Source organism: Cornus florida, unplaced genomic scaffold (assembly GCF_030987335.1).
Source record: "Cornus florida cultivar Cherokee Brave unplaced genomic scaffold, ASM3098733v1 CherokeeBrave_3.0.0_Hap2_Chr03, whole genome shotgun sequence".
In the NCBI taxonomy this organism is placed as follows: domain Eukaryota; kingdom Viridiplantae; phylum Streptophyta; class Magnoliopsida; order Cornales; family Cornaceae; genus Cornus; species Cornus florida.
In genome coordinates, this window is record NW_026775573.1 from 53480811 (window position 1) to 53505831 (window position 25021).

Genomic DNA, 25021 nt, shown 5'->3' on the forward strand with positions numbered 1-25021 from the left:
TTAATACCCATTCCAGCCAGCTAATTAATAATTCCTTGGAATGTATTCAGGTGATCAGATAAAGGAGTCCCGTCCTGGTATCTCAAAGCCATCATCTGCTTAATCAGAAACAATTTATTATTTCCAGTCTGTCTAGCATATAGTTGTTCAAGCTTACTCCATAGAAAACGTGCATGTGTCTCTCCACTAATATGGTTCAAAACATTATCATCTACCCACTGCCTGATATACCCACACACCTGTCGATGTAACAAAGTCCATTCCACATCAGATTTGTTTTCTGGTTTTTCAGCACTAAACACCGGTATGTAATAATCTTTCACATAAAAAAGATCCTCCATTTTTCCTTTCCATATGTGATAATTTGAACCATTTAAATTAATCATTCTACTCGTATTTGCTTCCATAACTCAAACTGCCAACCTGGCAATCTGTCAACCTAGAACTTTGATACCACTTTGTTGGGAGAGATGACAATAAACAAACTCAGCAGAATAATTCTTCTCCCTATATATAAGCAAATATAGTATATCTCTACTTTTATATGTGCTGAAAAATAATAGAGAACAAATCAATCACACCAAGCCACAAGAATACAAGCAATTTTTTACGTGGAAAACTTCCCAGTGTGAGGAAGAAAAATCACGGGACCTAGTCCAGTTAAAATCTCCACTATCAACCAAATAATGGGTACACAAAGTCTTCTCTAATCGCAATTAGAGACTACAAAACATCTCATCAAGATAGCAACAATCTTGGCAAAAAAAAAGAGAATTGGAGAGAAAAATACCAAAACCCGGTTACTATTCACGGGGACGAATCACTGTTCTCGAGCTCAAAATCCGATCTTCACCGTTCAGATTTTTACTCATTGAGTCGTGAACCTCTCCTCCAAATTTCAGCTCAATTGGACCACGGACGAAGCAGGATCGAACGTTTGATGAAATCTGGGCATAATAGAAAAACTTGCGTTTTTCTACCAAAACCCAGTTACTGTTTACGGGCACGAATCACTGTTCCCGAGCTCAAAATCTAATCTCCACCGTTCAGATTGTGCGTCACTGAGTCATGAACCTCTCCTCTAAATTTCAGCTTGATCGGACCACGGACGAAGCAGGATCGGACGTTTGATCAAACCTGGGCAGAATGGAAAAACCTGCGTTTTTCTTCTCTTTGTTCTTTCACTTGCGGCTAACCTCTCTCTCTTTTTATACTAACTTCCTTAGGGTTTTCTTTTCCCTAAAGGCTGAGCTTTGGGCTTTTAATAAAACCCACTTGGGCTTTCCTCCATATAGAAGGAAATAAACCCAACAGTTATTTCATTTCCAAATCTCTCTTTAATCTGGAGTTCAACTTGTGCTCTCCTTCTATTTCTCTCTTCTTCGATCTGTTTTTGGTTTCGATCAGAATTCTCTCTCTCCGTTTGATTCGTTGATTAAGCGAATCAATGGAAGCGATCGAAGAATTGGCCAAACTTTCCGATTCGATGCGACAAGCAACTGCTTTGCTTGCCGATGAAGACATGGACGAGCATTCTTCGAGGCGACCTTCCACGTTCCTTAACATTGTTGCTCTCGGCAATACGGTGAGCTTGATATGAACCAATGCTATTTGTTTGAAATTTGAATTGATTGAATTTGTTGATTGTTATGCTTGTGTAGTTGAATTTCTTGATTTGGTGAATGGATCTTTTGATCTAGTTGTATTTGCATCGTGAATTTGAAATAATTTTTTTAAGTTTTAAAAATATAAAAATGGTGAATTTAAAAATATCATTTAAGAATTTTTTTAATATATATATTTATTGTTCATCGCACCAAATTTGATATATAAAGTTAAACGAGATATCAAAGGTTTTATTTGTCTCATTTCGAGTTATAGTTAAGCCCCTGTCAAAATGTTTTCATAATTTAATTTTTTTTTTTGTCATATATAATGGCCAACTAGAATTTTGATGTTGAAAAATTGGGAAATTCATTTCGGACAATTGAACCTTCCATCAAATATATTTGTACCAAAATAACATATGACATAGGACACGTAATGAAGTTAGCCAAAAGCGAGCATGTCTAAATATAAAATCCATTAGAATAATAAATATAAAATCCATTAAAAACAAAGTTCAGTTTATTTTTGTGTTGTTTTCTGGACATAAAAAAAAAAAATGTACTCCGTCAAATGTAGTACATGTTTTCTGGATAGCACATATTTTATTATTCTAATGGATTTTATAATTTTAAAAATAAAATCCAATTATTTAGCCTAATTACATTAAAAAAATAAAATAAAAACAAAGAAACAAACATCAAATGTAGACTCTGAATTTCAAAGATATCATTTAAAATTTCCAAAATTTCCTCTATTTTTTTTGTTCTTCTTAATTTCTCTTTTCTTCTGAATTTCAAAGGTATCGTTTAAAATTTCCAAAATTTCCTCTATTTTTTTCTGTTCTTCTTAATTTCTCTTTTCTTCTTTCTTTTTCTGTACAATGAACATAAAGAATTCTATTTTTTCACCTATTCTTTGTCAATTCTGAAACAAAAATAAAGAAAGACTTCAATTTTTTTTCCATTGTTCTTTCTATCTCATTTTGTTCTTTTTTTTAACCAAAAACTAAAATTTTCAATTAAATTGCTCAAAAAATTAGGCAAATAAATTGTATTTTTCTCTCTATACTAGGCTTTACTTTAATTTCTTCTTTACGTTTTTGCATGATTGTTATGATGATTTTTTGTTGAAATCAAGAAACTAATATTTAATATTTGTCACGTGTCTTAATACTTTTAATGTTAATTAATTTTGTTGGTGGGTCTGAATTGGTTATTTAGCCTTATTCTCTATTTATATTGAAAATGTTTGATTTAGAAAATTAGTTTAAGTTATTTTTCTAATAGTTTAATAGAATCTTACGATTCTCGATCCAATCCTATGATTTTAATCCTATGAACCCCTCATCGATCCTACGTAGAATCTCGATTCTAACAATCTTGGTGTAAGCTTGTGGAAGAACACCCTGAAGGGTTGGAGGGTCAAATGGATAAATTACTTATTTGTCACCGTGTCTTCTTGTTGATGTAAACAATGACTTGTCTTGGCATGCAGCCAGATTTGAAGATGGTTACTAGGGTTATAGGGTCATTACCTAATGTAGTCCCCGTTAATCGAGGGTGCTGGAGGGGTATACACAAAATGGTTGTTCTTAGGATTCGGACCTACATTCTCATGCTTGATTGCCGTAGCATTTTACCACTGATTTAAGAGGCTATTAATGGTGTAAATATTGATAATACTATAATACAAACCCTTGCTTCGTGGCTCATTAATTTGTTATGCTTCACATACTGTATAAGGAAGCTAAATCCAAAAAATTAATCTCTAATTGTGCACAAAATTATTTATCCAAAAACTTACATGGACAATGTGGGGACAAGTTTTTTAACACAATTTATTTATTTATATTTTTGTTTTGGTTTCTCTTTACTTGAAACATCAGTTGTATACTTATTTTACTGTCCGTGGTAAATATTCTCTAGTTGTGCACAAATTGGTCAGGGTGCGAGTAAATCAGCTGTTTTGAACAGTCTAATTGGACATCCTGCTTTGATAAGTTTTTTCCATTATGAACAGTCTACCTTGGCTAGTGTGAGCCTCTCATCTTTATAAAAAATAAGAATATAATATATTATTATATATAATAAAAAAATTAATCTTTAGTTATTTTATCCATACAATCATGAATAAAGTCACTAATTTGGAGTTTAAAATTAGATATTTATTATCTTTGCTTTCTTAAATTTTATATTGTTTTTCTAATTAACCCATAATATAATTTAATTTGCATTAAATCCTATTTTTTTTAAAAAAATAATAATTACATCATCACCCGCCGCCGTATCTTGAAGTAAAAAAATTAAATCACATCATCACCCGCCGCCGTATCTTGAAAGTGTCCAAAACTTGTCATAGCTGTGTCAATGTTCAGCCGTGTCCGAAAAAAAAAAAAAAAATTTTGAATACTTCTAGCTATATCCAGACACGTGAGTGTCCAACACCGCCACAACATTCCTAGGCGGAGTGTATGTGCTTTCTAGCTTGACAAAAGGTTGTCTTTTTTGCTGAGAACAGAACTTAATTCAGCCTTTTTTTCCTACAACTTTCTGCAATCAAATGAATAAATCGAGTGCAATGACTAAGTCTATAGAGAGAGAGGTTTAATTCGATGGGGTAGTTATGGTTTGGGAGTTGGGCCTTGTGATTGGGTTTTGTTATAGCCGGGTTCTTTTGTTTTCGGCCTAGTTTTCTGTATATTATTTTCTCCTTATAAAACTCATTTGCTTTGCCTTCAAAGATAAAAAATTTACCCCTCATATATCTATTTCATGATAAAAAATTTGTTAGTAGTGGGACATATAGCATATCGGCGATGAGCATAGATTTCATTAAAATCTGCAGTTTATAAAAAATAAAGTATTATTCATCAAAAACAGTTTCACTTTGTTGGATTGATGGAATTGAAAAAAAAAAGAAATGAATAGGAGAGAAAGGAAGAGATAGTATTATTATTATTTTTCTTCTCGACAATGAATATGTTTGGTTTGATGATGATGGTAGAAAAAATCTGAAAGCAAATAATAACGACTTAAGTAACACTTTTATAATATCAAAAACAATCTTAATATTTTAATAAAAAAAATTATAAAATATTGGAACATAGTCAAGACTTCTAGTAAGAGATTATGACCTCCAACCTCCACCGCACATGATTGATCCTTTAGTCTCACTCTCTCTCTCCCTCCACAGGTTTGCCTTTTCTTTTGTATTCTTTACATTTTCTAAATAAGAATGCTATCTTTTTGTGAATAAAATTAAGAAAAGCAGGTAATTTCAAAAAATAATAATAATAATAAATAAAAGAAAAAAAATCCTCGTAGTGGAGAATTCGTAATAGATTTTGACATCCAATACCCATAGTTACCTTTAGTTTCGCTCTCTCTCCCTCCACACATTTGTCTTTTCTTTTCGTACGAACCTTCCTCTTAACTGACTTCAATTATTTTATAGTTGACTACCCTTGACATGAAATTCTAGTTAAAAAAAAAAAGTCACACTTTTATAATATCAAAAATAACCTTAACATATTAATGAAAAAAATTGTAAATTATTTGAATCTCACCTTAACATTACGGTATAATAGTAAATTAGTTAAAAAATATATTTTTTTTTTGTTCATTTGCTTTACATTTTCTAAATAAGAATGCTATCTTTTTCTTTTAACAAAATTAAGAAAGTACATTCTCAAAATAAATAAATACAATAAAAGAAAACTTTCTAGTCAACACTTCCTGATAGATTTTGACGTCCACCGCCATGGCTGCCTTTAGTCTTGCTCTCTCTCCCACCACAAGTTTACCTTTTCTTTTCCAACAAACCTTCCTTTTGGTTGACTTTAATTATTAAATAGTTGTCCGAAATTCTATTAAAAAAAAAAAAAAAAATTGACACTTTTATAATATAAAAAATAACCCTAATATTTTAATTAAAAAAATTATAAAACATTTGAATTCCACCTTAATAATAAGTTATAATAGTGAATTAATTAAAATAATTTATTTTCTTTCATATTCTTTACATTTTGTAAATAATAATGCTATATTTTTGTGAACAAAATTAAGAAAGACTTTTTTTTTTTTGGTCTTTTACATTTATGGGTGGACCCCAATAATTGAGCCGCTTACTTGAACGCAAATCCATTCAATTTCTAAGCATTGGAAAGAAGTCGAGGCATAGTAGAAGTAGATCGTGTTCCAAATCATTCAGTAATGGAGTATATGGAGCGAATATTGAGGTTACTAATATTGTTGATGTTGGTTTTGGTGAATGGGTGTTATGGGTGTTGGGATCAAGAAAGAATCGCTCTTTTGCAGCTCAAAGCTTCCATCAACCACCCAAATGGCTCTTCCTTGTCATCATGGGATGATTTATAGGGTGAAGAAATCACAGATTGCTGTGAATGGGAAGATGTTGAATGCAATGCCACCACACATCGCATCATCAAACTTTCACTTAATTCTGAAAGGAATTATGAGTTAGGAGCTTGGTATTTAAACACCTCAGTGTTTCTTCCCTTCGAATCACTCATAAGCCTGGATTTAAATCACAATGTTTTACACGGCTGTATTGAGAATGAAGGTCTGCCTAACTTCTCTCTTCATATATAGTATACAAGATAAGATATTCCATTGAAGGATTACATTTAAGGATTGTTTCCTTTACTTCTTTCATTTTCTTTTTGTTTTCCTTTTTTCTGTCAATTGATTTTTCAGAACAAAGTTAAGTTAAGATGCATATATGCCAAATTACTTGTTTTTTCTGTTTTTTTCTTCTCTTGCAGGTTTTGAAAAACTATCAAGGTTGAGCAATCTACAGATCCTTGATTTGAGTTTCAATCACTTCAATAACAGCATCCTGTCTTCTCTAAATGGACTTTCATCTCTCAAGGCCCTAAAACTAAGAGGAAACTACTTGATTGGGCAAGTTTACATTCAACGTGAATTTGATGTAAAATTTCTTTCCAATCTTAATTGAAAGGGACATTACACTTCACGTTTCCTTGGTGATCAGTTTATTGTGATTACTGCACTTTAATTCCGTGACTTTCATTCCTTGTGTAGATTTTGATGGTCTGAAAAACTTGAAGGAGCTGGACATAAGTTTTAATGGTTTTGATAGTATTGTGGCCAAAGAAGGTATGACCAAGAAAACAAAGGATAACTCAAGTCACCATTATACATTAATTAACCAATTGAATAAAGAAACCCGTTATCCACCATAATTAAATTTTTGGGTCTTTGATATCATAGAACATTATTTTAGGTACAAAAAATAATAACAGAGATTAACAGGTCAGCAACCTAGCTGTACTAGGCTCCTACTTCTCAAAGGGAGGTTAAGGGTTTCAGTCTCGGTGAAGACATGTGTGTGTGAATACCAACTAAGAAAAAGGAGAAAAAAAAATAAAATATGGTACTTGTCACAACTGCTATCATCAATATATTGCATGAAGGGTCTTCGATGAAAAGTAGTTGTAAATTGAAATATCAAGACAAAAGCTACTTCATATGATGATCAGTCACAATACTATTTCTGCATATCATTCAGATAATAGAAAATTGTTCTCGGAGAATAATTTTTTATAGTTCTCTGAAAATAATTATTTTTATAACTGAGTTTTCTGAAAACTGAACCAAATCAGAGATTTTTGTATTGTTTTCTATTTTCAATTTTCTGAGAATAGAAAATTGTTTTCGTAGTTACAAACCAAGCAGACTCTTAATTACCCGGACCTCTCCTATGATTTGTCATAATTACAGAGACTTTTTCTGTGGTTTGAGAAATTACTCGGACCTCCCCTAAAAATAAAACTATCGTACACGGACCTCCCCTCTTAATGAAGAACCGTTAAATAGACTAACGGACCTATCTAAATTACTAAAATACCCTCAAATAACTAACCTTACACTCAATGATGACTTCTTAACTCTCTCTTGAGACTGTTGTAATGTCAAAGGTGCTTGATTACTGGCTTAGAGAAAAGTAATCGGTGAATGCGGTTGGTGACGAGCCGATGACAGTAAGATGGCATGCGAATCCGACAGGAGGATCAATTATCATTCAGCGATGATGTCGAGATCGCCAGAGAAGTTGTTTGGGTTGATTGGTTCCGATGAGTGCTCTCTGTTGGTCAGTTTTTTTTTTTTTTTTCATTTGCGTCAGTGGTGCAAATCCGATAAGAAGATGCCTAAAATTCCTTTCTTTACTCCTTTCTCTCTCCTCTCCAAATCACCACTGATCACCCCCGCCAACCACCACCATCACCCCCTTTAACCATAGATGTGCTAACCCTGTGGGCGGGTGTGCCATGGGCGGATGCGAGACACCAACAGGCTACCACACTGGCGAGCTAAGAGTGCACAATCCCACATCGCTCGGGTAAGGGAAAGGTGAAATGCTTATATGTAGGTGTGTCACTCCAATTAGTACAAGGCATTTTAAGGTATAACCCTAAGAGTAAAACCGTGTAGGCTCGGGCCTAAGCGGACAATATCATATCATGTAGGCTCAGGCCCAAGCGAACAATATCATACCATGTAGGCTCAGGCCCAAGTGGACAATATCATACCATGTGATGGAATGAGTTATTACAAATGGTATCAAAGCCTGACCCAGCCGGAAGTGTGCTGGCGGGGACGTCGGGTCTCCAACGGGGATGGATTGTGATAACCCTGTGGGCGAGTGTGCCGTGGGCGGGTGCGAGACACTGACAGGCGACCACACTGGCGAGTTACGGGTGCACAATCCCACATCGCCTGGGTAAGGGAAAGGTGAAGTGCTTATATGTAGGTGTGTCACTCCAATTGGTACGAGGCCTTTTGGGATAAAAGCTCGAGAGCAAAACCGTGCAGGCTCAGGCCCAAAGCGGACAATATCATACCAAGTAGTGGAGTAGGTCGTTATAATAAATGCCAAACCACAAATTGAGAATACGAAGACGTATAAACCAACTAGTTTTAGTGATCGGCGGCGGTCGTTGAGCATATCAATTCCGTCGCCGTTGATGAAGGTTGAGTTATTAGGATTTGGGGAAATAATCGGCCGCTAGTGATGCCTATAGCAATGAATGACAGAAAAGTGTTAGATTCCCTATAAATCTTAAGGTATATGACTTCATTCCTTGGGAGGGAGGCATTCGAAGTAAATGTCTTTAACTCCGTTATCGAGCTTAGGAAAAGAATTTATAGCGGGTAGAAGAGGCATTCCAAGGGAGTTTGGCGACTACTATGGGGGAATTCGCGGCAGATATTCAAGACTCGAACCAGAGAAGTTCTAGGGTTTGGTTGGGATGTTCAATACCGCAATTGAGGCGGCTATGGTTTTCACTGGTTTGATATGTTCTCGCCGAAGAGAAACTATGATCTAACATTGTTCCATGAATAATCCTTGATGGGAAATTAGGTTCTTACCAAAAATGCTTGATTTATGTACAAAAATTAGAGGTGATTGGTATCCATACATTGTCAATCCTTTCCAAAATCCCATAATTTCCATAATTTTAGTCAACACACATAATCTAATTTTATACAGTCATACATGCGTGTGTGTGTGTGTGTGTGTATGTATGTATGTATGTATACTTTAACCAAGGGTAACAAGGGGTGACAAATTACGACGCGATATGACAATACGACAAGAGCACAACACGAGTTAAAAGGGTTTGAGTTTAGCATAAACGGGTTTGGGTCATAAAAGGGTTGACATGATTAACCCATTTACTTAACCGTGTCGAGTTAAGGTTGAGGGGTTCAACTTGTGTAATCCATTTATGACCCATTTAACTCAACATGTTACAATCGTGAATATGACCTATATAATATGTTGATTGTTTAAACCCAATTACTATGAATAGTTAAGTTATTTCAACATAAACATTGTCTATGCCTGATGATTTTTCTTTTTATTTTGAATATTTGGGTTAATTATAACAATTTTTTTATTATTTAGTATTTGATTAAATATTAAATGTCTCATTTTAATAAACAGGTCATTAAACGGGTTAACACGTTTACCTGTTTAATAAATGGATTGGGTTTGTATTAAAAATTCTTGATACGATTATTAAATTGGTTGGGTTTGAATTTATCTCTTTAGTATAATACCCTTACATCAATATGAAACGAACACGACCCATGAACACGAATTGCCACCCATAATATAGGAATTTTACTGTATTAAATACATTATATCAGTAAAAATCGTCATTGACCCGCGTTGACCCTCACGGAAGGGAGGTGTGTAGATTAGTTTCATTTTTAAGAGAGATTCAAGTAATTTTCCAAACCACAAGAGAGGTCCCTGTAATTATGACAAACCATAAAGAAGATCTGTGTAATTTACTCAAAATAAATAAATAAATAAAGGAATCTAAAAAAAAATTTATATATATATATATATATATATATATATATATATATATATTGATAAATAAGCTGTATTTATTAAGGATAAAATGGGAGTACTTATAGATTTACAGTACCATAAATCCTCAACTGAAAAGGAACTTGGACTAGAGAAGGAGCAACAGAGTTGGCTGACCTTTTTAGAAAAGAGAAGTAACATGCTCCGAATCCCAATAAGCAACCTCTTCACTGCTTCTAACAACAATAACATTCAGTAGAAAGAAGTTTACATCCCGAACAGTTCAAGCAGACAAATATCACAAATATCTCAGGGTTACTAACTAGAGAGGAAGATAAGCCAAACTATCACTACACCAGTTATGCCTTTCATCAGCGCTCAGAAACGCTGGTGAAAGTCTAAAAAAAGGCGTTTCCCTAGCGTTCATCAATGACCACTAGTGATAAGCCTTTACCAGCGCTCTTTAAAGAGCGCTCGTATTAACCCTTTACCAGCACTCTTTTAATAAGCGCTGGAATTTAGTTTTTACCACCGCTCATTTAATGAACGCTGGTGATTACCCATTTTTTTTTTTTTTTTTTTTTTTTCCTTTTAGTTTTTTCCTTTCCCCTAAAGAAACCCATTTATAAAACATGTTTATATATAAAAACAATTACCATCCAAATGTGTAATACATTTAGGCAACCACAAGTTAACCTACCAATATGGAAAGACCATCCAAATTGCTAGTAACAGATAATGCTGTAGTGAACACCTGCATTTGTTAATAATAAAAATAAAAATAAAAATAATAATAAAATAATATAAATTATAATCAATAAGACAGTAACTTGTAATAATTACAGAAACTTGGTTTAAACAATATTTTGAAAAAGAAATTAATAGTGTCTCAGAATTTAATTCTAGTAATGTACAAGCATTTCATAAGGATTTGTTTCACAATCACAAAATAAACTAGGCCAATGTGGTATGACCTCTCTTCAACAATGGTAACAACGGTAGAATTCTTTGAACACCACCACTGGAAGAGGTGAAAGGCTTATCTTACCCAGTCCCTACACGATGACAGTCATTCATCTCCTTGAACTGTTGACACGGGGCATTCGGCCACTGCCTTTTTCTATATATATATATAAACACACACACACACACATACACAAAAGCTGAAGTTCCTGAACCTGTTCATAGTGTTTTAAGCTAAAAGAGCAGAAGAAGTCCATAATACTTGTCTGCTAAAATTGGAACTTGTGGAGTGTGGTCATACAAACCTCTCAAAAGAAACACACATAAAATTCCCCTTGTTTGTAAACTAATACCAACAAATCTAAGACCATTTTCTAATAGGAAATGAACTAATTTAAAAGGAAGAAACATACACTATGGGGGAGGTAGCTTAAAGTGAATTTTAAAGATATAAACAACATAACCTATGGTCAAACAATGTCAGAGTTATTAGAAATCTATCCTAACTTGAAGAGCACATTCCACTGAGTAACCTTAGTACACAACGTTCATTCTTTATTCTTATTCTCTACTAATACAATGAAAATAAATAGTTGATATCGGGTCAACTTCTTTCACTACCAAAACTAAATTAAAGAAAAATATATATATAGAAGGAATCCAGAAGAACGTCAACCCCCTCAAATCATGGTTCAAACGAAACAGTAATGTATAACAAACAATTAAATTATATACCAGAAGCAAAGCTTTGAAGCAAGAATAACATTTTATCCTATCCTTAAACCTTGTTGTATTCCTCCTCTTCTTTTTTTTTTGATTCATTACCAATCCGAAATTGAGGGAAATTCAAGGAAAGAGGTCAAACATCCGAAATTATCTACATAGTTTGGAACCTCATACCCACAAATCTTAAGACCATTTTCTAATAAGAAATGAACTAATTTCAAAAGAACATAACTAGTGCTCAATGTCAAAGAGAGATGTATTAGAAAACTATCCCAACTTGGAAAGCACATTCCACTGAATAACCTTGGAACACAATTGTTCATTCTTTATTCTTAATCGATATAAATACAATGAAAATAATTAGGTGATATTGGGTCAACTTTTATCACTTTCAAAAAAAATATATATATATAAAAATAAAAAAGAGAGTAACACCAACCCCCTCAAATCATATCAAGTTATCAACTTGGATGAATGTCATATGATTGCCGAGCAGATCTGGTATTCACTTAGCACAAAAGCCTAAAACTATAAGTGAGCACAAGTTCTTTTAGTACAGGTGATAAAGAAAACTAACTACACAGCCAACTCTTCACAAGAGACATTATTTGAACAGAGTGAATTCACTCTTAGATCTTGCAAACTTTAAAATGGATTCTTTTATTTGTTATCATCTTTGCTACACTAGGTGGCCTTAAGAAGTTTTGAGTCAGAAGTAATCCTTGAAAATCCATGATTTTACCAACAGAACATGTGCATCATTTTGAAATATGTTCCATTTGAAAATGTTTGTAACAGAACAATGCATTTTTATGCTCTGAAATGATCTTGCATCAACAGTTTAATTTTATACAACATTATGACAATTTTTTTTGTACATAATTGCATTTGCAAGAACCATACCTATGTAATATAAGTGATATTGAACATGGCTAGGATAACAATTGTTATATTCACCATTGTCCAAAGACTGAAAAAGATAAGTTGGACATGAGGCAGGGAAGACAAAGATATCATGTTGAAAGGACATTAGAAGTATTCCAGCTTAAAAACTCATGAATGCAAGATGTAATTATAAGAAAAATAATAAAGAAGAATATAAAATAGTATAGAATGAAGTCATATATGAATCCCTCACCAGTTCCTGACAAAGCCTGTTACTTTGTTGAATTGCAGTAGCCTTCTCCTCCATCAAGAATTGAAATCAGAACTCTTCCCTGAAATTAAACCAGAAGTTCTATTTTAGGCAGATTAACATAAGCCACTAAAAGTTCATACACAAGCTACTAATAGCAATTGCAATGGAACTCCAAGCATATGGACCCTGACAGAAATCCAACTTAGCTTCAAGTTGGATTTGAGCAAAATACTGGCTGAATATGTAAAGAACGTAGGAAGATATATATATATATATATTTTTTTTTTGGTCGAAAGGCACAAAGGAAGAAATATACAACAACACACACAATTAATCAGTTAAAATTTTAATTTCTGAAATAAAAGCAAAAGTAATTAAATATGAAATCAATATAGAGCACATCAAAATTTAACCACAAATTGACCTTTTCATTGCAAGATCAGTTTAGACTGAGAAGAAGGCTTTAATCACTCACTAAAAACATTCATCCATTCAAGATAAATATATCCCTTTTAACAGATGGGAAAAGAAAATCAAAAAATAAAACACAAGTAATTAAATATGAAATATGGATGTCTGTATGTATATACAATAGCACAGTTGCAACAAAATGAAAGCAAAAGTAATTAAATATCAAATCAAGATAGAGCACATCAAAATTAATCCAGAAATTAACCTTGTCATTGCAAGATCAACTTAACTGAGAAAAAGGGAATCACACACACCCACACATACACACATATATATATCCAAAAAAGCAAACACATTAATTGATGGATAAGCAGACAGAAATTCCGAAAAAGGAACCAATTAAATCAAAGGATTAATTGATAGAATTATAAACCTAAAACCCCTAATATATATATATATATATATATATATATATATATATATATATCAAAGAGGGATGTATCAAATTGTAGTTGCATGTTCCAGCGCCACCATGTACCTCAAAAAACAATATACACAAACCTAGACTCTAATGCAGCAACCCACAAATATCCCAGACCAAATGAATCTCTTTCCTCTCTCTCTGCAATTCCGTAAGAATCTTAAAAAACAAGTCCATCAAACAAAAAAATTCTGCATGTTAATTTTCTCCGTGACGAATTTCGCAATAATATAACAAAATAGAAAATTCTGGGGTTGATAACAAACCAATTCTGGACCCACTTTTGCATATAAATATTAATTGGAATGAGACCCAAAATTCAGAAGATAGAAAATCTTACCTGATTTGCGATTCTGTTTCACTTATCAATCAGTGAACATGTGATATTTTCCTACAGTTAGGTGATGTTAGTGTTGTGTTGAGAGAGAGAGCGCGCACCCTAGGCCTTTTGAGGTGTGTAGGGCTGGGATGTATGGCGGTGGCAATTCTGGACTTCTCCTCCGACATCAGCAAGGCTGATATGCACAGAAAATGATACATATATACATACACATATATATATTTTAGCGAAATTTGTATAAATGTTATCGATAAAAAAATAAATTAATAAATACTAAAATAAAATAAAATATGCTAGACTGAAACCGCACAGAAAATGAAAAAGATCTAAAAATCGTAACTTAGACCAACAAAAATAGAAATAGGTAGAAGAATCTTACATTTCTCTTCTTAATCCTCGAGTCTCCTCCTCCGGTGCCACCGTTGCTCTGTCTGAAACTCATACCTTGCCGGAAGACTAGAGCTTCACTGAAACTCATGCCTTGCCACACCTGGTTCACCGGCGTCGCCACCCCACCCTAACCCCAATTTTTTACTACACATCAAAGCCCCAACTCTAATTTCATAAATACATCAACAAAATTGAAATCCCTAGCCTGTTCGTAGGCATCCTCTTCAAAAATTGAACTCCTCTGGCCCAACTCTAACATCAAAATCGCATAGATAAGTCATGTATTCATCAAATGAAAAAAAAAAATCAGGAATCGATTAAACAACAGATCAATACACAAAAACACACACACATATATGTATAGATTTAGAAAGAAAAAAAAAACGATTAAAATACTAACCCTGCAGATATATGGAGATCAGCGAAGAGAGAGTTTGTGATATGCCTTTCTCTCCCTGTCTCTTTATTCGACGAACAGATTCATGGTCGAAGACTGTTGGAAGAAAGAGAGAGAGTAGAGGAGAGAAAAACGTTGTGAAGGCTTCGATATAAGAAAGGGGGCCCGATTAGGGCTGAAACAGACAGAGTAAAGGAGAACGGCTCTTGCAGCTGAGAAATGGAGATAGAGCAGATGAGAGACGGCCAGAACAGATTCATGGTCGAAGGCTTCAATAGTTAGCAAAATGGTAAAGTTAGAAACAAATGGTAAAGTTAGCAAATATAGAGCGAAATAATATTAGAGCGAAATAATATTGGAGCGCCAAATTTTCCCGCAATAAAAAATTTCACTAAATTTTGCAATTACCAGCATTTTCTAACCAAACGCTGGTTAAAGTAGATAATTGCCAGCGGTCTTAAAAAAAACGCTGGTAAATACCTAATTTATTGTCGTATATATCGTTTGAGTAATCTAGATAATTTTGTTTTTGTTTCCTATGAAGGGTTCAAAGAGATCCTTGATTTGAGTTATAATCAGTTAAACAATGATCTGTCATTTCTGCTAGGACTTCCATCACTGAAGACACTGTCTATGATACGAGTGAGGAATATAACAATTCATAGCAAAGGTAAATTTAAAGTCACGATTCTCTCATTACAGCATGTTCCTTATTTTAAAATCTTATAGATTTGAATTTCTGTCACTCCGGAGCGTCTCCTTATGTTCCGTGTTTACAGAGTTGCAAAAGCTTAGGAATATGGAAAACTTGTACTTGGATTATGCTACTCTCAGTAATGACTTCCTACCAAGCATTCAAGTGATGACTTCTCTTAAAGTGCTGTCACTACGAGGTTGTGGACTGACCGGCACCTTACCTTTTCCAGGTAAAGATAGAATAAAACATTAGACAACTGCCCTCCTCTCTCTATCTCAAACACACACACACACACACACACACACACACACACACAAAAGTTCTTTTATGTTGCCATGTATATGAACATGTTAGTTCAGCCAAGTTAATTCCAATCAATTAATTTTAATATTGTTTAGGGCTCTGTGAACTGAAGAATCTTCAGGAGCTTGACCTGCAAGATAATAAAATAGAGGGTGACTTACCTCGATGCATGGAAAACTTGACATCACTTCGGTTGTTGGATCTCTCTTTCAATCATTTTACTGGGAATATTGCATCATCTCCACTTATTCATCTTACCTCTCTTGAATACCTTGCCCTTTCACACAATTACTTCAAAATCCCAATCTCCTTTCGATCATTTTTCAACCACTCAAAACTGAAGGTCATTGACAGCCTGAACAATGAATTAGTGGTCGACACAGAGTTTGATCAGACCTTGGCAGTCCCAAGTTTTCAACTAGTTGGCATCCGTTTATCTGATCGTGAATTTGGCAATGTCCAAAATACTACTGGAGCCTTTCCCAACTTCCTCTACTACCAAAACGACCTCCAAAAAGTTGAGCTCTCTCGGATAAACTTCAAGGGGAAGTTTCCAAATTGGTTGTTTGATAACAATACAAGGTTGGTTACACTTCTTTTACCAGATAATTCTTTCACTGGACATTTTCAGTTGCCACTCCTTCCAAAGACACAGCTTCTAGCACTGGACATCTCCAACAATTACTTCCATGGCCATATTTCAAAGGACATTGTTAAGGCTTTTCCAAGTTTAGAATTCTTAAATATGTCTCAAAATGGCTTTGGAGGTCCTATTCCTTCTTCATTAGGTGATTTGTCCGCTCTGGAGTATCTGGACTTTTCCTATAATCAACTTTCCGATGTAATACCAGGCCAGTTGGCCATGGGTTGCTTCTCCTTGATATACTTGAAACTTTCACATAACAATTTGCAAGGCCCAATATTACCAAGAAAAAGTAACTTGACTATGTTGGAGTTTTTATACCTGGACCACAATAACTTTACAGAGATCTCAAATAGCTTGTCCAACAGTTCTAATTTGTGGGTGTTCAACATAAGCCATAATCATTTGTCAGGCAAGCTACCTGGGTGGATGGGAAGTATGTCACTACTGTTGGGGATTGTTATGTTCAATAATCATCTCCAAGGTCCTATTCCAACTGAATTTTGTCAGATTGGTGATCTTTGGATTCTTGACCTCTCTGAGAACAATATTACTGGGACTGTACCTTCGTGCTTCAACCAATCAGATATGATGCATGTTCTTCTATCTAAAAATAGGCTGCAAGGACCATTGCCATGTGCATTTGACAACATGAGCTCATTAGTGACCTTAGATCTTTCCTATAACAACTTAACTGGTCACATTCCGAACTGGATTGGAACCCTTTCTAGTTTGAGCCGTCTTCTCTTAAAAAATAATCGCTTTGAGGGCAAGATCCCTATCAATTTATGCCGCTTGTCGAATTTGAGTTTGATTGATCTTTCTGATAATAACTTTTCTGGTCGTATTCCTCCTTGTTTGAGTGACATCAGTTTTCATGGATCACCTCGGAATGCTATACCGTGGTATACTGCCACAGTACTTCCATATTTACAGTTCACAACATTACCCTTGGGCGATCTGAAAATGACATCAAAAATCAACCCATTTGAAGATTTAAGTAAATATGATGGTCCAAATACACACATAACGTTCACAATAAAAGGAACGATCCGTTTTTACAAGGGAATCAATCTTCAACTCTTTTCAGCAATTGATCTCTCCTGCAACAAATTGACTGGCCACATACCACATAAATTTGGGAGCCTAGGCGGAATCCAATCGCTTAACTTGTCTCACAATGGCCTATGCGGAACCATCCCAACAACGTTTTCAGACCTGGATAGCATAGAGAGCTTAGACCTCTCCTTCAACAACTTGAGTGGGAAAATCCCTCCACAGCTTACTGAGCTAAACTTTCTAGCCTCGTTCAATGTGTCATACAATAACCTATCGGGCAACATACCACGGAGTCCAAATTCTCCCCAGTTCGATACATTTGATAACAGTAGCTACATCGGAAATCCACTTCTTTGTGGACCACCAGTTTCAAGAACTTGCACCGCCATTGAACCACCGAGAGTCATCATGAATAGCAGTGAAGTGAATTATGGCTTCATGGACATGGAATCTTTCTATGTGTGCTTCACAGTGTCCTACATCACTATGTTCTTAGGGATTGTTGTTGTTTTTTACATCAATCCCTACTGGAGGCGGGCATGGATTCATCTAATTGAGGTGTGTGTCACTTCTTGCTTCTACTTTGTTCGGGACAATTTTGGAAAGGTATTTTGTCAGGGAAATAATTAGATATATGTGTCTTATGGTGGTTATATGTAAACCCTTTCTGTTTTTTTTTTCCTTCCTTTTCAGTGCTGCTTTCAAGCTCAAAATAAATAACATCTTGTAGTTATTACCAAACCTATTTGGTTGATTGAATAATAATTTAGTAATTCAAAATTTCTATGTTCTTCCATAGACTATATTGTTAGTACTTTAATTTTACGTACACTGCATTTGATTCTATTGGTTAAGTTTTGTATCAACCGGTTAATAATGATTTTGCTCCAATAACACGGAATATGTAACAATGAAAAATGCCAATATTTAAAAATGTGTAGTGCAAAAAAACTCCTCCATTATCGATATAGTGCAAAATAGTTCTGTCTAGTGTATAACACCCTTATACAATTGATTTGGTGCAAATAGTCCCTGAAGACTTAAAATAACAATAATACCCTCATATAGTAGAATAAATTAATAAGTATAAATACAAGCCATGTAAAATGACCATTCTGTCCAATTTGGGTACAATTTTGTTTGTTTGGGACAAAAAAAAAATAAACCCCGTTTTGTCCAAGAATGGGATAAGCTAAACCAAACAACCCCAAAATCGGATATAATAAATCACAAACCAAACACTCGCAATCCATAGAATACACCCTTAACTTTTCTTTCCTTCTTAGAAAAAAAAAAAAAAATTTAAAAAAATTTCCAAAAAAATTAATTTTCCTTCCTTCCGAATTTTTTCTTATTAGTTCTTGATAATTCCTGCACTTAAAGGGACAGATGATTGTTCTGCCCATAGAAAATTCATACCCTTGTTCTCTTATATCACCAATATCAAGTTCAAGATCTTTCAAATTAAGCATCTACGAGTTCATCAAAAAACCCTTACCCTAATGTATCATCCACCTTTAAAAATCCTAAAAATAACCCTTCTACATTTATTGGACTTGCTAAATCATTTGCACATCTTAATATAAGTGACATTTTCTCTTCATGACTTGCATCCGGAGTACAATCAAGAATAACTGAAAATTATTTTGCTTCTAAAACCCTTTTAATGATTTACACATTTGATTTCATCTGATATCCGAAGAATAAATTCATTTTGAATTTTGTGACTAGGCCCACTAGGGCAATGATAATGAATTTCTTTATCTTGAATTCGACGAATGTGCTATTTCATTATGTTTAAAAAGTTTCCATTATTTTCTTCATAAAGCTTCTCATTGTCTCCACAGAATGCTAAACAATTTTTAGTTAGTAAGAGTTTTCACAACATTTATTATTCTTAGTAATACTTGCCTCCAATATTATCTGTCTTTGTTGATTTGTTCTTCCACACTTTTATCGATTGTTGCATTTTTTCATAATTTGATTTCCAATTTAATCCAAATGCTTAGATAGAAATACAATTTATTATGACGTCACTAGGGGCGATCTCAAGGTGATCGTGATTTCATTAGTCTGAGATGAAATCCTTTTTAGAAATTGCAAAGATTCTAAGAATTTCACTTTGTGGGGATGTGAAGTCGGCAGTTCCTCATCGAGGGCCGTCACTGTACATCGACGGGAAGTCCGTCGAAAGGAGGAAAACGGTTCTTTCATCTTGCTTGGCCGGTCGTTTCGATAAAGAAGTTGGGGGATGTGATCGAGTGGAGGAATGGGCGGCACGAGCATGGAACACGTCTTGTGGAGTGGGGGTCACTCCCTTATCCGATTCGCTGCTTCTCTTTAGGTTTCCTTCTCAAGCAGAGGCTCAACGAGTGTTGAAGGAAGGTCGGCTAAAGCTTTAAGTCATTATGGGTCTAAGAATGGGCTCAAGAACAAGCCCAAGCCTGTTTTGACTTTGGTTAATCATGGGCCTCGGATAGTCCACACTAAAAGACAGGTTCGTAAAGGACCCAACTCCTTGTCCATTTCTTTTTTTAATGACCTAGATCCATCTTTGGGACCAGTTAAAGGACAAACACAGGGTCAAGCCCAATCCCAAACTCTCTCCTCTTCCTCGTCACAGCGAGCTACACCTCGCTGGTCCTTAACTGAGAAAGCAAAGTGGAGAAAGCCGAGTGCATCAGTTGGTCGTCAGGGTCCTCAATGGACTCGCAATGATAAACAGAAGTGGGTAGCACGCTCTCCTTTTCCAGGTTTGAGTTCTGATTCTCATTCTCAGAGATCCATTTCTTCCCCTTCTTCGTGTGAAGTGTTAGGAAATGGCGGTGGTGGTGTGGAAGATTGCATGGCTCAACAGAGGAGTTTTTCGGGGGCCATTGTCTCGCGGAATGAAGGGTCACTGTCTTCAAAGAACATGTCCGGAAGTGTAGGTTGCTCTAATGGGGTGACAGTATGTGTAGGACAGGACCTTCATTTCAAGTTGACAAATGACTTAACTGTGACTTTGCTCAACGAACTTAAACTCTTTGTTGCTCTAAAAGGATTAAATGGTCTACCCTCCGAGACTGAGGCGAATCATCCTCATGATGCTACGGATGATCCTGGAACTGAGATGGATATGCAGTTAAATATGTACCAGAATGATCTAGAAAGTGAGGGGAAGGAGTATGAAGATCAGTTTTCTTCTCAACTGGTCTGTCCTCATGATCTTATTTCCAGGGATATTGATCAATCTGATGTGAACATAATGGAACCCTTGGCAACTGTGCACCCTGACTGTTTAGAGACAGCTTCTGATTTCGGTATGGACTCGGTGTTTGATAATATTGGCGAGGTTAGTGAAGCTCTGGGTGTCTCTTCAGAGGGTGATGTCAATCGAACTCAATCCATTCTTCATGCTATTGTGGCAGGAAACGAAATTACAGAGACCCACAAAAGTACAAAAGTTGTTAAAAATAGAAAACATTTATCACATCGGAAAACAAAACATGAGGTTAAGAACGTTATTTCCTATGTCAACTACGAGGGGAAGGATGGGGTAAATAAAGAAAGGGGAAAGACCAGAAGTGGGAAGCGGGGAGGAGGAGAATTGATCATTTTTGGTTCTCAATGAAGATACAAATTATTACTTGGAACGTCCATGGTTTGAATGATCCGGACAAAAGAAGGGTGGTTAAGGCTGCTCTGAAGAAGTGGAATGCCCATGTTATATGTTTGCAAGAAACTAAGTTGGCTTCTATTATTGATGAAGTGGTTAGAAGTCTTTGGGGAGGAAGGTTTGTGGAATGGGAAGCGTTAAACGCCTCTGGCACATCGGGTGGAATTCTAATTAAGTGGGATCGTAAATGGTTGTCTAGAACGAACCTCTGGAAAGGGCTTTTTTCCTTGTCATGTGTGTTTCAGATGGATGATGATAATTTCAGTTGGGTCTTTTCTGAAGTTTATGGACCTGTTATTGATTGTGATAGACCTATCTTTTGGGAAGAGCTCAATTGCGTCAAGGAATTGGGGTCGTTGCCTTGGTGCTTAGGCGGGGACTTTAATTCTGTTAGGTCTCCATTCGAGAGATCCACAGGGGGTAGGTGGTCCTTGGAGATGACCCAGTTCTTTGACTTCATTGATGGTCACTTCCTTATTGATCTTCCATTGGAAGGGGCAGTTTTTACTTGGTCTAGTGGCAGAGATCCAGTCACTCTTTCAGGGCTAGATAGATTCCTGATTTATAGGGATTGGTAAAAGAAGTTCCAAGATGTTACTCAGCCAGCTTTGGTTAGGGTCACGTCTGATCATGTGCCTTTAGTTCTTGATTGTGGAGGTATGAGATCTAGACGCACACAATTTCGCTTCAAAAATATGCGGTTGAGATCCGAGGATTTCCAAGGGAAAGTCCAGTCTTGGTGGGGGAAGGCAACGTTTACAGGCTCTGCTAGCTATGTGCTTGCTAAGAAGTTTCAGATTCTCAAATCTAAGCTTAAGAAGTGGAATAAAGAGGTGTTTGAGAATCTTGAATGGAAGAAGAATAGAGTTTTGGCTGATATTGCTGAACCTGATCGTCTTGATGAGCTGGGGCAGGATACGGAGTCTTTACGCTCTAGAAGAGCATCTTGTCAGACAATTTTTGCCGAGTTAGCTGTTATGGAGGAGATTTCATGGCGTTAGAAATCTCGGCCTTTGTGGCTAAAAGAAGGCGACCGCAATACAAAAAAATTTTACAGGCTTGCTAACGCTCATAGAAGATACAATCACATCGGGCGTATCCGTGTGAATGGTTCAAAGCTGTGGAGAGAAGATGAGGTGCGTGGTGGAATTGTTTCCTTTTACCAGCAGCTCTATACCGAGACTTTGGGATGGAGACCTAAACTTAATGGTTTGCAATTCGATGCTATTTCTACACTGGATAGTGATAGGCTTGAAGTTCTTTTCTCTGAAGAGGAAGTTCTAAAGGCGTTATCCAGTTATAATGGGGATAAAGCTCCAGGGCGGACGGATTTACTATGCAGTTTCTTAAGGAGAGTTAGGAGGTGGTGCGCAATAAGGTGATGGGCACTTTTTAGGATTTTCATTCTCATGGCACATTTGAGAATTCCTTGAATGCATCTTTCATTACTCTTATACCTAAGAAGGGCGACGCCTCTGACATGAAGGACTTTCGGCCAATCAGCTTAGTGGGATGTATGTATAAGCTCATTGCCAAGGTCCTTGTTTTTAAGATGCGAACTGTTTTGGATGGAATTATTTCAGAGTCACAGAATGCTTTTGTTGGTGGAAGGCAAATCTTGGATTTCGTTCTCATGGTAGGGGAATGCGTTGATTCTAGATTGAAGAGTGGAGTTCCTGGTGTCTTATGCAAACTTGACATCGAGAAAGCCTATGATCATGTTAATTGGAAGTTTCTTCTTTACTTGCTTCGTAGGATGGGGTTTGGGGAAAGATGGATAAAATGGATTGAATCTTGCATCTCGTCAGTCATATTCTCTGTGCTTGTGAACGGATCTCCTACTGGTTTTTTTCTGAGTTCGCGTGGTTTGAGACAAGGAGATCCCTTATCGTCTTTTTTATTCCTTATTGTTATGGAGGGATTGAGCAGATTAATGAAGAGAGAGGAGGATCTGGGTTTCATAAAGGGGTTCACAGTCGGTAGAGATGTTGCTCATCAGATTGAGATATCCCATTTGTTGTTTGCGAATGATACCTTGGTTTTTTGTAATGCTTATGTTTCCCAACTCAGATACTTGAGGTGTTTTCTTGCTTGCTTCCAAGCAATATCCAGACTTAAAATCAATGTTGGAAAGAGTGTGCTTGTCCCAGTGGGGGATGTTCCTGATATTTCCTCCTTAGCTGCAGTTCTTGGGTGTGGAGTGAGTGATTTTCCACTTCCTTATTTGGGATTACCTTTGGGAGTTTCCTCTAGGAAAGTGGGGAGTTGGGATCCGGTGATTAATAGGTATGAAAAAAGATTGGTAGGATGGAAGAAACAGCATCTTTCGAAGGGGGGAAAGATCACTCTCATTAAGAGCACCCTTTCGTCTCTTCCCACCTATTTCTTATCTCTGTTTCTAATCCCATGCTCTATTGATGAATGGATCGAAAAATTTCAGAGAGACTTTCTTTGGGGTGGAAGAAGGGAGGAGTTCAAGTATCATCTTGTCAATTGGGAGCAAGTCTGCAAACATTTGAAATTTGGCGGATTAGGCATTCGGGAGTTAGTCCCATTCAATAGGGCCTTATTGGGGAAGTGGTTATGGCGGTTCAGTAAAGAGCATCATAGACAGTGGAAGAGAGTTATCTCGTGTCACTTTAAAGAGGAGAGTGGGGGTTGATCCTCTCGTCCTGTCTCTGTTACCGAAGGTGTTGGCGTTTGGAAATTCTAGGGGTGGCAAACGGGCGGGCTGGACCGGGTTTGGGTTGGGTTGAAAATGAGCGGGTCAACATGGGTCAAGACTCATATTCAACCCGTTCAAAACGGGTTGAAAATGGCCAGGGTCAACCCGTGGACCCATTAATTATTATTTTTTAAAATTTTTTTTATTAAATGTTAACATGATTTAACATATATTATATGTTTGATTATTCATCATGTGTGTCTTAAGAAAATGCAACTTAATTATTTCAAAAATAAAATAAAACTTAACTGTGGAGGTAATATGCATTTATACCTTCTTCTTTTTTCAGCCCAATCATGTTGACTTGATGTCTTCATCCTTTGTTTTGTTCAATTAATTGTCAGTACCAACATTTATACTCCTAGAGTGAACATTCCTCTTCCATTAGAAACGTAACATTGTGAATTCAGTGCTCTTCAAGTAGTTAGGTAATTAATATATAGTACAAGAAATTGTATGTAATGCAGTATACCAATTACATAAGGGGTAAAGTGAAAGAAAAATAATAATAATAATAATTCCACCATTTTTAAAATTGAGCAAATAAAAATAGTTTCTCAATTTGAAAACTGACAATTGAAATTTGATGGACTTATAGCAAATTGGTGGATTGGAGTTCATGTGGTGTCACACCAATAGCACGTGTGGTGAAATTATTATTCCATGGATTGAAATGTACGAAACTTATAAGAAAAAAGAAGACAGTATTATTATTGTAAAAAAATTCAAAAAATCTAAATTATCTTATGTTTTAAAAAAAAAAAAAAATAATGAAAATTTAATTAGTTATAAAAATTATTATTAAAAACTTAATTTCCTCCCATCTAAACTCTTGAAATGTCAGACATTCCCCAATGTGTTTGGTAGAGTGTACAAGATTAAAAAACCTATGAAATGTGTAAAATTGTAGTATCATATTCAATTATTTATGTTTTTGGTGACACCAAAAGAAAGGTTGGGGTAAGGAATAACGTGAAAGGGCAGAGGAGTAGGAGGAAGGTGGGAATGGGGCCACCCAACACTATAATAGTAATTTTTATTTTTTTTTTTAAAAAAAATTTATTTTTTTATTATTTTTAAAAAAATTTAATGATTTTTTTATTTTTTTAATGATTTTT

General features: G+C 35.5%; 1 protein-coding gene and 1 long non-coding RNA gene across 2 annotated transcripts; one reads left to right on the plus strand and one right to left on the minus strand.

Annotated features, from left to right (window-relative positions):
* The first annotated feature begins 1447 nt into the window (after positions 1–1447).
* LOC132301617 (cuscuta receptor 1-like) lies at positions 1448–19675 on the plus strand. Its single transcript, XM_059798856.1, has 7 exons — positions 1448–1585; positions 5985–6189; positions 6392–6547; positions 6672–6746; positions 15426–15488; positions 15598–15744; positions 15914–19675. The coding sequence occupies exons 1-7, from the start codon at positions 1448–1450 to the stop codon at positions 18148–18150; spliced, it is 3021 nt and encodes a 1006-aa protein (XP_059654839.1). The 3' UTR covers positions 18151–19675.
* On the minus strand, positions 10013–15239 carry LOC132300549 (uncharacterized). Its single transcript, XR_009480489.1, has 5 exons — positions 14822–15239; positions 14411–14673; positions 14032–14206; positions 12800–12878; positions 10013–10726 (listed from the first exon to the last, which is right to left on the minus strand). It is a non-coding gene; the product is annotated as an uncharacterized LOC132300549 (long non-coding RNA).
* Positions 19676–25021: the final 5346 nt, after the last annotated feature.